General features: G+C 30.7%; 1 protein-coding gene across 13 annotated transcripts in view; it reads right to left on the bottom strand.

The window, feature by feature from the left end:
- Positions 1-13,666, bottom strand: part of LOC143235050 (CCR4-NOT transcription complex subunit 3-like) — a 79,339-nt gene that overhangs the window by 46,487 nt on the left and 19,186 nt on the right. For 7 of the 13 annotated variants that reach the window (XR_013018904.1, XR_013018906.1, XR_013018905.1 and 4 more), the window contains exons 6-8: positions 12,586-12,689; positions 4,201-4,248; positions 588-703 (exon numbers count right to left, since the gene is read on the bottom strand). Coding sequence is in view for 10 of the 13 variants with exons in the window: in XM_076472809.1 (XP_076328924.1) it covers positions 588-703; positions 4,201-4,248; positions 12,586-12,689 (268 nt within the window). In the remaining 3 variants the exon portion in view is untranslated. The remainder of the gene's footprint in view (positions 1-587; positions 704-4,200; positions 4,249-12,585; positions 12,690-13,666) is intronic. The other 6 variants (XM_076472803.1, XM_076472807.1, XM_076472810.1 and 3 more) reach the window with 3 other exon arrangements.

Genomic DNA, 13,666 nt, shown 5'->3' with positions numbered 1-13,666 from the left:
AAGCTGGCTACATACAAACCTGGATACACCTAGTTACTAATGTGTCATGTACCTGTGTTCTTGGCAACTTGCAAATACAAAATAAGTCTGTTGGTCGAGTTAGAATAAAAATTTCCTTCACTTTCCATGTGTATATTAACCCTAGATTTTATCAATAAGGTCCACATGAACTACCATAGGAATTTTTATACATTTTTCTAAATATTTATCTACCAAATGTTTGTGAGTCCACGAGTTTGTTGGTTATAAGGTCCTTTAAACATGGAAAAAAGTGTAAACAAAAATACTCCCAATACTGCACTAATTACTGTTTCAAATTCCTGTGTATCATTCATAAAAAAATGAGTTATTTCAAATATTTTCATCAATTCTTCAGAATAAGTGTTAACAGGCAGAATCACAAGATTGTCATGATGCATTATGTGTACTCTACTCCTAATAAACCATATTATAAAAAGTCATTGATCTAAACTTTATGTAAACTGCATTTCAAATGACATGTGCTTTTACTGAGATTTATCATTACAAGACTTCCTCATATTTTCATGATTATACAACATACCAAAAACTCCAAAATTCAACTATACCTATTGTTTCTGGAAGGTGTTGGAGGGGCTGGTTTGTTGCCTTGGGCTGTATATGATAATGTTGAGCTTGAATTATGTGCCCGAACTGCTACTGGTTTCACTGGTTGGATACTCTGCTAAGTGCAAGACAATGAGCATAACTTCAGAGCTAATAACAAAAACATGCTATGAGAACAAAATCCTTTTCTGAGCTAGTATAATATATAAACATCTTTTTTTCAAATAAGTACAATGTGCCTCCAAACTCATTTTGATAAAACATTTATCTCACCTGAGGCATGGTACCCATATGCTCATGAATAAAAAATTGGTAGTGATATTCTTTTTCAGTACTTAGCATCATTATTTAATTTTTAAAACTTGAACAGCACTTATGTGTACATGGGCTAAATATCAGGTCACAGGCCTCTAGGGTTTAAACGAGTTGTTTCAATTCAGATATGCTGACCATGAAAAAAGTAGCCATTCAGCAGCATCCACCTCCACATGCACTTGGTTTGGTTCTAACCCAAATAATGGGACTGACTGTCACAACTAGTACATATCCACAGTTGGAAGGTGTAGTATATTTATGTGGCATTATGGAACGATCCATAGATCTTCTGGTTTAGAGTACAGTAAACATTAGACTACTTTCAAAACTTTTACTATGTGAATAACTGATTTCACTAAAAATTTTGTTTATAGGTCAATAAAAATGCATTATAAATAACATACAGTTATTGCATATACAGGAACAGTATAAAAATATCACAACCCTCTATTTACTGGTTCCCATTAGTTAAATATTTCATTCTATTTGATTGAAACTGATATCATGTATCTCAAGTGTGAGCAGTATAAAAATAAAACATTTAAAATAATTATGATTTTTAGGTTACAAGTATGTGAAGAATTATGTGCTACATTGATAAAATTTTATTTCTCAATCTTGTCTATCACATCTGTCAGAATTCTAGCCTCTTAAAAATATTTTCTTGTATCTTCCCAAATATAAAATATTTTTAGATGTTTAAAAATCACCAAACAAATAAGCCATGTTAAGCCATTTTGAACTACTAAGCTGCATGGATTATTATTATTTTTATTTATGAATATAAATATTATTTTTAGGTTTCTCTTCTGCTATTTGCTTCTCATTTTTGTGCCAGGTAGGATGATAAAATTGAATATATTTTCCCTCCATCCTCTGAACATTATATCTAACAAGATTGACTTTAATTATTAATTTCTCATGTTTTTCTGTCAAGATATTTCATTTTGTGTGTTTCCGAAATGAAATTACTCAGGCTAATGACAAAAGAAGCGTAAGAGATCTAGAAAATCTTACATTACTGAAATATTAAGATTAAAAAAAAAAATTTCATGTGCTTATAAACTTTAAACCATGAAAGAGTACGTTACTTAACATGTTCTAGTTCACATTTTACTTAAAAAAACAAAACCATTCAGCAATTACTAACCATGTTCATAGTTACAGTAATTAATGCTAAAAACTGCTCAGTCAATACACTACATGGCCAAATGTACATGGACACCCAACCATCACACCCATATGTGCTTGTTGAACATCTCATTCCAAAACCACGGACATTAATATGGAGTTGGTTCCCCCTTTGCTGCTATAACAGTCTCCACTCTTCTGGGAAGGCTTTTCACTAGATTTTGGAACTTGGCTACAGAGATTTGCTCCTATTCAGCCACAAGAGCGTTAGTGAGGTCAGGCACTGATGTCACGCGAAAAGGCCTGGTTCACAGTTGGCATTCCAATTCATCCCAAAGATGTTCGATGGGGTTGAGGTCAGGGTTCTGTGCAGGCCAGTAAAGTTTTTCCATGCCAACCTCAGCAAACCATGTCTTTATGGACCTTGCTTTGAGCACAGGGGTATTGTTATGCTGAAACAAAAAATGGCCTTCCCCAAATTGTTACCACAAAGTTGGAAGCACACAATTCTCTAGAATGTCATTGTATGCTGCAGTGTTAATATTTCCCTTCATTGGAACGAAAGAGCCCAGTCCAAACCATGAAAAACAGCCCCTGATCATTATTCCTCCTCCACAAAACTTAAGAGTTGGCACTATGCATTCAGGCAGGTAGTGTTCTCCTGGCAACCTCCAAACCCAGATTCATCCATCAGACTGCCAGATAGCGAAGTGTGATTCATCACTCCAGAGAATGCATTTCCACTGCTCCAGAGTCCAATGATGGTGTGCTTTACACCACTCCAGTGGCAGTTTGGAACTCAGTAGTGAGTGTTGCAACTGTGGACAGTGGATTTTTAGGTGCTACACGCTTTAGCACTCAGCAATCCAGTTCTGTGTGCTTGTGTGGCCTACTGCTTTGTGGCTGAGCTGTTGTTACTTCTAGACATTTCCTCTTCACAATAATAGCACTTACAATTTACAGGGCAGAAATCTGATGAACTGGCTTGTTGGAAAGGTGGCCTTCTATGAGAGTGCCATGTTGGAAGTCATTAAGCTCTTCAGTATGACACATTCTACTGCCAATGTTTGTCTATGGAGATTGCGTGGCTGTATGTTTGATTTTATGCACCTGTTAGAAATTAATGTGGCTGAAACAGTCAAACCTACTAATCAGAAGGGGTGTCCACATACTTTTGGCTATGTCGTGTACATCAACATAAAGCTGTGAGAATTATGTTATTTATTACAATAAATCTGAACACAAGCATGGATTCGGTAACCTAATTGACAATATTTTATGGATCTCAAGTTGTAGATATTAAGATTTTTTTTCTACACAAACATTTTGGGGATCAGTACATTTAGAAGTCTGTGTTTATTTTGTTGCATTGTTATATACAACTATGGCACTATGTAACAAATACTGTAACATCTGACAAATTAACATTAACAAGAAGCCTAACACTGTTACTAAATGATTCTCATGTGTTATATGAGATGACATAGATTACAGTGCATTGTTATTGTTTTTACTAATTCTAAAATTATAGCTGAAAAATCAATAAACTGACTAGTATAATAGTAAGTTTGAACTTACTGAAACATGCATAAGTTAATTTTCCATCCCACTTGTCTTTGTTTTGTCCTGCTATTTTTCTCTCTGTAATCTATGTTCAGACGATGAATTTGTTATTTGACATTTCAAAAGCCACTTCTTGCAGGATGTTAATTATCATCACTAATGCATTGCAATAGGAATTTTACTTATCTTTTCAATCCATAGCACTGAACAGTTTTTAGTACTACAGTTCTATTAGCTTATAATCTGAAATATTTCTTACTTACTGGCAGAGCCAGTCAAGTGTTGAAAATGTAGTATCTTGTTCACTCACAAAATTGAGATGGTGATCATGGGCACAGAAGATCTGCTAAAGCACAAGACAATGAAGAAATGTCGCAAAAAATTCAACATTTCTAGACCATGACATTATAAACACAATTCAGCTACAACTGTATATAACCAAGACAGATTGTTAGCTATTGTTCCTAAATGAAATCAAGACAAATTAGTCAGATGGTTATGACCCTTTCTCTTTGTTTGGTCTTAACTAATTTCTAAAAATTAAGCACTAATAACAAGTTGAAAATTTAAAAAAATTTTTCAATGCCAACAGATTATGTGACATACTTTGTTCTCTTCAGCTGATTTATGCCTCTTCTTATCTTCTTCTTTCTTCTAGAAAAAAGTTAACACATTTTATTGTATGCTTAATATAACATCACCGGAAAACTGCTGTAACATAAAATGTAGCAGTAACAAAATTCTAACCTAATATGCTGAAAATATCCAAATTTCCCTAAATCAAGATGTACAAGTAAATAACAGCAACTTTTAAAATGAGATCAAAATGTTCAAATAACAGAGCAATAACTTCATGAAGAGTAACAATAATCTTAACCTTCATTTAACAACTGACAGTCAAGGAAATGAAACTTCAAACAACTGAATGAAATAAAATTATATATAATTTAAAATACTGAACTAATATCCCCACAGCAACTAGAACTTAGTGCTAAAAAACAACACTCACTTTATATAAAAAAGTGCTCAGTAAACAACATTTACTATTTCTACTCTAGTGACAATAACAAAGCATTAACATCACATGAGTATCTACAACTTTAAAATAAAGCATGAACCCCAAAATAACTGCAATTCCACATAACACATTACATACAAAGTAGCAATCATACAAGAACAGTAATCTTAACTAAAAGAAAAACTGCTGAGATATAAATTAAAAAAAAGACAAAAATCACTTAGAACCACCAAAACATTACGTAACAAAAATTAGCAAAATGAACAGAAAGAAAAACCACAGAAACATTTAACACTTAATAATTATGTAACTGTAACTTTGACTTTATAAAAGAACAATAAAACTGTAATTTACACCATTATAAAGAAATCAACTTTGAACTACAGAATTGTGACTTTACCTGGAAGAAAAAACACAAACTGTAACAACATACTGATGGATATAAACTGAAAATTACCTTTTGTGACCAATGGATACTACAATCTTAAATTTTATATTGAATTATGTAGCAAAGCCATCTAGACATCTTTTAATTCATGTATTTCACTTGTTGCATTCATGAACACATACATTCAGAAAACATTTAAAAGTTTCCAAGTGAAACCACTGCTCACATAAGGAACCAGATTTGTTTATGCCAAAATAACTAATTGAAGATGTTCAACATGCCTTAGCAGCAATGACAAACAACACAACAACTGAAAATTATGCTTACAGTGAAGCACAAAATCTAGCCATTCATATCAAATGATTAGGAAATTCTAATTGTCCTTGACATTTAACTTTAAATTTTATTTACACAGTAAGCAAACTAACTCAATTTCAGATATTACTCATATCAACTTTACTGACATGAGGTCAACCAAGGTAGAGTTCCAAGGATTAAGAGATTAACTTCAATTATGAATATCAAGATGAAACTCTGCATGTTTACAAGTGAAATTAAATTTAAAGTATTTCTGAAGTATTGCTAAATAAACAGTATAGCAATTTACGGTTCCTTAGATAAATGGATTGATACTGTGTTAAATATTCTGTTGCCTACAAAACTTGTTAGCATATACATCATCATACAATACACAATATCTTTAGAAATATGTGAGCTGCACTGCACATCTTATAACCATGCTTTTTTTGCTGTTATAACAGATTCTGGTAATTTCATTACACATAGCTCATGAAATGGACTTTTTAAAAAGAAAATTCATTACAGCATCCAAGTTACTGTCACATATTTGAGAATAAAAGAATTTTGTTACTATATTCACCACTACCTAATGCCTGTACTGGAGGGCACCATCTCCAGTATCTCATTAAGACACAGAGATTTTGTTAATGGTTGATAATTTTCCTCTTTCATGGTCACAAACCTCATATTTGTTACAAAAACTGCCATGTCACAAAAGTGATGTACCAAGAATGCATCCATCAAAAGTTGTTCTAGTAACAATGTGGCTGCAACAAAATGTCTTCTAACTAAATGCTCATAATATGATTGGAAAACTACTGTAAATATAGTAACAGATAGAAGTTTTAAAAATTTAATTTGCAAATCATAATTAATTAGATCTTGAGTAATCCCAAAAGACTTTAAATGAAGTGTAATAAACTTTTTTAATGCATTAACAGTTCAACTGAATAAATCTGTACAAGAAAATGAATTCACACAAATACAAGACAGCAATATTTCATTTTGAATTCATTATAGTTAATTTCTTAATATGATCTACATCTCTAGTTTGGGAGCACGCGCACCATTACTGTAAAAAAGCTTTATTTAACAAAACATTAAACTCAAAATTTGTGCTGTACTGAACTGTTTCATAAGAAATAAAAGAATCAAATGTTAATTAAAAAAAAACAGAGATATGCTTTTACTCTTTACTATTATTAACACAACAACAGAGTTTAGTTCTGGCAGACAGTGCAACATTTTTGGTTATTAATGCTTTCCATATAGTGCTGATTGATATGATTAACCTTGTAACCATTAGTTTCCATATTATAACTTTTTAATATGTATCTTCACAAAATGCAACAGGCTATCAATAAACAATTTTGTATACAAAAAAATTAAGTATTTTTCCTAGAAATTTATCCATGCAGTGTTGACTACTTAGAGAGCACTGTGATTTTTTATTTTAAGATTAAAAATACTTTATTTCATCAGAAATTTTTAAAATTTCTTTCATGTAATCTCTAACACTTCCTAAATAAATAAACTTTTTTAGTAATAATTTATATTTTGTCTTTTATTTTTTCTACCCTAACTCAATGCAAACTTGATAAATTTGACTGACCTTGTAATCATGGCTAAAAAAATATCTAAATTACCCATTTCTTCTTTCTAAAATAACTGCAGATTGTTACAAGAAACTATGATTGTGTATTCTAAATAGCTTAAAGAAAGCTCATAATAGCTTACATCTGTTAATATATTATTTCATTACTTGAATGCCCTTTGAACCATATCTTACTAATCATCCTGCCACACAGGACATAAATCTCTCACTGAATGTGTGATTCATGTAACTCTACTGAATGATGTAATGCACAAGTATGTGTATGCACTGTGGCAATTTTTCATTACTTTCCCTAATATAATATTATCAAATAATACAATATTATAAGTTTCTAATTTTACCATTTTAGTTGCTTTTATAATATTGAATAAAGAAAAAAAGGAAAAACATATATAGTACTTATGTTTGAAATGGAAATGCAAGCCAATTTGTTTTTACACTGATGATCAAGTACAGGAGTGGGCAACTTTTTTTTACAGTGGCCACAACAGTGGCTAACGAAAACAGCACTGACCACACTATTAAAAAAAACAATTGAAAGACAATGCATAGACAATGTTGACTCGCATACCCATGTGGGTCCAAACATGGAAATAATTTTGAAATTGCTATCTTTGAATTTGGAAGACTTTCTAATTATCAGAATAGTGAGTCACATCTCTCTGACAGAACATTTTTGTTTACCTTTCATGTGTTCTACACTTTGCAGGGTAAGGATCTAGTCTTCAATTCCACACTTATCCAAAGACAAAAAAGATGTAATTTTCTTATCGAAATTTCCTTAGTCAAATTAAAATGGATCATGAAAAAATTCAAATATCAATTTAAAATTTTTAAATTTGGAGAAACGTGATACAAATTTTGAAGATAAATTTTATTTGAGGAAATAAGGAAGTAAATCGTTCCAAGACTTTTCCTCTACTTAACCATCTACATTTGCAAAATCAGTAAGATAATCAAATGTACAGTCACTCCTTTTCTTCAAAGACTCAACAAAGTGTTGATGGATGAGAGAGCTTCCATTTCTAATGTAATTCACAATTTTTACAACAGTGTCCATCACATTTTTCAATTCATCACTTTTAGACATGAGTACATGAATTATCTTGATGCAAAATGCAATGGAAAGATGGCAGTATAGACTTCAGCTTATTTTCAATTAAATGCTGCTTCAAAAGACAAACAAATCCTAATTTTGCCCCAGTCATGGCAGGAGCACTGTCTGTTGTGACAAAAATCAGTTTTTTTAAAATCCAGATTGAATTTTTTGACATTTCAAGAAATTTTTCAATGGTATTTTTTCCACATGTTTGATCTCAAAATCCACAAAGGCCAAGCATTTCTTCCCTTACTTGAAGTTACATATAGAGCCCAAAAAATCAACTGTGCAGTGTCACTAACATCTGTTGACTCATCTAGTGCTAAAGAAAAGTACAAACAGTCTTTTAGTTGTTCAAGCAACTGATTTTCTGTCTTTTGCTAACTTTAGAGTTTTGCGAACATTAAATAATATTTATTTATTTATTTAAATAATGCACACAGAATAATAAAATAACATACATAAAACAAACAAAGTCTGATAACTATTATATTTCAACTGGCTTTCTAGCTGTGACAAGAAGGGCTTAAATTGATTCCCTGAAAACCATAAAATAAACTTCAAACTAAAAATGACAGTTTCAGATTTATCCAATATATAATTGCAAAAAAGGAGTAAGTGCCAAATATAAAACAACCAATAAACAAACTTAAAATTTTTTTTTGTCTTTAGTGAAAATCTCATGAGTGTTGCAACAGAAAAGCAAGGCGCTTTCACTGATAACTGCATCTACAAGGAAATACTACAATAAAATCTACTCTGTGCTGTAATACTATGACAATAGCTCATTTTTAAACTAAAATTTTAATAAAATCTATCTTCTCATGGATGGTAAACATTAATGAATGTCAATTATAAGTACATTGTAGTAGAATCAACAGACAATTCCAGAAAAAGATCACAGGCCAATTAGCCTTCCACAGGAACTAACAATTATAATTGCCTGGATGAAGTGTATTTCTGCTAGTAAAATTAAAAGTTCAGGACTTATATAATATTAAATTTTGATTTACTAATTACATTTTGTTACCAAGTTTATTTGTACAAACTGATAAGAGTAGTTTAATTAAAATTTAAATGTGACACTAAAAGATCCAGACATACTTGACATACCCATAACAATAAAGTTAAGAACATTAATTTTTAAATTTCACTGTTTACAGCACAAAACAAAGAAATGTTACAGATTTTTCATAATTCTATATCTGCAGAAGCACTGTCAATCATCACTGTTATTTTATTATAACACATATGATGATATATATTTAAATGGCCAGCTAGAAAACATATGATCTAATACATTTTCTTCAGTTGGCTATAATATTTAAAAGAATTACGTGAATACTTATTTTAACATAAGAGTACAATTACTGTTACATGAGCTTCAAAATGTTTAAATAAAATTAACAGTTTCTGACTAATAATGAGGTAATATTGCTTTGCATCAACCCAATGTTAGGTCAAATGCCAATTAAAATTACTAAAACACAAACTGATAATGAAGTTTTGTTTTTATCAAAAACTATCATATAATTACTGTTGATGTAAATGCTTTGATAACTTGACACTTACTTCAAAAAATTCCCTTGGCTAACAACATAATGATTTATGTAACAGAACAAGACTTTACAGTTGAGAGTGTCATCAGCTGTAAATATTACAAATATTTGTTTTAATAATGCACTAACACAAAGCTCATTTCCATTAACCCATTTAACAAACACTGAATACCTTATTTTTCCATCAACAAAATAAATTTCTTTGCTTAACATTTGAAACTGGTGTTTTAATATCAGGTATAAATTATGAGAAATCTTCATACCTGAGGGTCTTATGTCTGTAATATTTGGGTATTCATTTCATATACTGAAATTTACTGAGTGAAAAAACAGAATCTGAAGAGGGTTTTATAAATCAACTTTCTTTTGGTTTGCATATGACAAAAAATAAAATAAAGCATGTTCAAGTGTCACAAAACAAAGATACAAATTCATAGAATAATAAGCACCTTTAACATGTAAAACATATGCATTTCCTACAGGCTTTAACCTGTTCAGTGCCATAGACGAGATAACTGATTCAAGCCGATCGGTAACACAGTGCCATGGACGAGTTAATTTGTTCTTAATAATACCTAACTTCAACGCTAGATGTCAGCACCATATATCCATTTGACCTACTTACAAATTGTTTCACTTTCAATCCAAAATGGCATCACGATAAAAGTTACAAAATGAAGAATCATTAGTTGTATTGTAGAAGCTGAAATACTTGGCAGTCAACAGGTTAATAAATGGTTCATGTCATTTACACTGAGTGTTTCATACACTGTTCATGTTGCAAAACAAAGTTAAATAAACAAAGGCAGAAGACATGACTACTAGATCTGTTAACTTGTGAAGTGTTTATTAATACTCATAGTTAAATAATATCTTTATGGAATAAACATACTTCTTTTCATCCCACAGTTTTCATATTTCAATTGTGTAACCCTTAGCACCTCCAAAACATATATCCAATATATTTTTTGTTAAATTTTATATTTTATCTTTTTATTTTCTCAACTCTAATACTATGGTGAAATCATAAATGTACAATGAAATGGAAAATTGAAAAAAATATGAAATAAAATCAGTAATACTTTTTTAGAATGTTTACAGACTGTAAAAAACAATAAGAATTATTTATCCTAACAGCCACAGCTTTTCAATTTCACATATTTACCACTATACTTTGCAATCTATTTTAGTCGCACACTGGACATATTAATAAAGATATTGTGAACTTTTATTTAAGTTTTTTCATTTATACTTTGTTTTCTAGCCTAGGATGTTTCTACTTTTTTTACATTTCATTTACTTTGTTATAAAAAGCATATGCTGATAAATCAAAAATATCCATTAAAAATTCAGTACTTCTTTCATTGACCATTTGTACTCAGGGTATTGTGTTTCAGAGACATCAGTTTTTTCTCACTATGTTGGGCTCTCCAAAAAATAATTTGTTCAGATATGAATTTCAGAATATAAAAAATATAACCAGGATAAAACAAATTATAAACCAGCTGAAAAAAGTCCATTATTGCTTGGAGCAATGGCTTCACTCAACACACATCAAACTTTTCTTGTGAATTGTTGTCTTTGAATGCCAAAACTAAAAAGAAACTAACCTGTATGTTAGAATATGTTTCTTCTGTAAGCTATAAAAATGTACAGCATGCAGATATATGCGAGTAATTAATTGGCTTGAAATTCATGAGATGGGACTTCTCCAGTGGGTTTTAGAAATCTATTGGCATCTCACTAAATCAGAATGGGAGGAGATTTAAATCTTACACTCTACTTCATCAATATTTTTAACTTGTGTTTCTAGATGATTAAGCATTATAGAAGTTGTACTGCTGAAGTTAAATGTGAGAAATCAAGAGTGCAGATATGTCATGTAACAATTAAGACTAAGAATGTTTTATATTTCCTTTTGAAATTAAGACTTAGATATTATTAAATTTTGAATTATAAACTAAAGTCTGATGCCAAATTTATTGATATACTTTGATAATAAAGTTGTTTGATTAAATCTTGAATGTAACTCTGTACAAATATCTTGACAATATTGTGATAAGTGCAATTTAACCCACTCATGCAGAGCTAATAGAATGGTTAACAGTCAGTGAAGCAGTGCTAAATTTTATAGTGTCAAAGTTCTGCAAAAAATTACCAGACATGATATTACCTTCAGAGTAAAAATCTTATATTCAAAACCTAATTTCCATTTCTATGAATCCTTATTTATGAAAAAGTGCAGTGCTGATTATTTGCAACTACTTTACATTAGCACTGAACTGAATATACACATACTACCAAAAGAACACATGCAAGTCAACGTCCTATAAATTAAGAAAAGGAGAGCTTAGTACCAGACAATAACTGCTAACATTAAAACATGTTTGATAAATACATCTTGTAAATCTACTGTATTGTTAATGCATACGTGTTAAACATGCAGTATAATAGTAAAATGTAATTTATTAAGTGTTTTAATATCACATTACTGTATCTGAATAACAATGTGATACATAACAAAAATTTCCCCATTTTAATGCTCTGACACTTGTTCTTCATCTGGATCAGACATACAGTGCTTGATGCAAGGTCAAGAGGGAGAAAGACCTTGGTGGTGTGTGAGAGTTCTACCAATGACAAAGGAGATTACAAACAGCCAGTGTTCTATAACACTGAGAGTTTGGTTAGGAAAGATAGTTCATTTAAATGTAAAACAAATAACCTAATTGTGGTATACATACATACTTTTAGTTTTTAAAAGTGTCAAGGGTCAGTTTCAATTTTAGAGCTGGAGTGATGCTCCAATGACACTACACCCGTTATAAATAAGATACTAAAATTATATATGAACCATCAGTCACCTGATAAAAAAAATCAACTTTTCAAATAAAAATGGTTTGTTTTCTCTAAATATTTAGAAAAATAAAAGTTACCATAGTTCAACTATAATATACATATTTGAATTTCAAGATGAAAATACTTATAAGCACACATATAAGAAAACTATACCTCACTGCCCTTGGAATGGTTTGTTAAACCTGGACTAGGGGATGGTGATCCGGAGTTCGTTGAAGTAGGAGTAGTAGAGAGAGCTGTGGAGTTTTCATCATCTCCTACAGTAATAATAATAAAAAAAGAGAGACATGCTATATTGAGTGTTTTAGTTTTATTTTATTTTACTTCTCACATTTTCTAAAATATATTGAGTTTATAATGAGAATATTCTATAAAGTACCAAGTACTTTATTTAAATGGTAATTTTGTAAACAAACAAACAAAAGTTTGTGAAAAACAGTAATTCTTCTTTATAAACATAAAATTTTGATTATTGTAAGGTATTAAAAATAACTATCAGAGCACGTTCAGTTAATAGTAGTTCAACATGAAAGTTCATGTTTTTTTAAAAATTTGTTTTCAAATTCACAAAAGTAGCATATGTAAGAATAAGACAAAAATTATGCAAAATCATTTTTCTAAGGGGGTGTGAGTAAAGGAAATTTTCATAAAGGAATAAATAATTCTATCTTACCTTTTAATTAAATTAAATTAATAATTTTAATCCACAATTCTTTAGGGATAATCTTAAAAGTTATTATTTCCTATAATGAAAATATATTTCTGATAGGTACTTATGCAATATTTTTCCAGTGCCAAAAGCCTTGAACTCCCACAATCAATGTGGTTCAACTGCATATTGGACTTAAACCATTATGTGACAACACACCACTAACAGAAGTATAATGCATCCTTTTGATGCATGTGGCTCCCCCTACTTGATTCTACTGAACTATGACTTAGAGACTGGGTAGAAAAAAAACCCAACAGTTTTCAGTTGGGAGGAAGGGTGGAAAGACTGAGAGCAGATAAAAGCACTTATTAGAAAAATATTTTAAGTATAGGACAATAATAACTTCTGATACAACACATTACCTCTTCCCACAGGTATAGCTAGAATCCCACATTGAACAGGCTTCAGGACCTATGCAAGGGGTAGAAAATAAGTATCTTTTGAAAGTGTCTGAAGAAGACCTATGAAATGTGATCCCCATTGGGAAAGGAACACACAGGGGAAGACTTCAGAAATTATGTA

Source organism: Tachypleus tridentatus, chromosome 12 (genome assembly GCF_004210375.1).
Source record: "Tachypleus tridentatus isolate NWPU-2018 chromosome 12, ASM421037v1, whole genome shotgun sequence".
Lineage (NCBI taxonomy): Eukaryota > Metazoa > Arthropoda > Merostomata > Xiphosura > Limulidae > Tachypleus > Tachypleus tridentatus.
The sequence above is the reverse complement of the archived record's forward strand: the minus strand, read 5'-3'. Positions and strand labels throughout refer to the sequence as shown.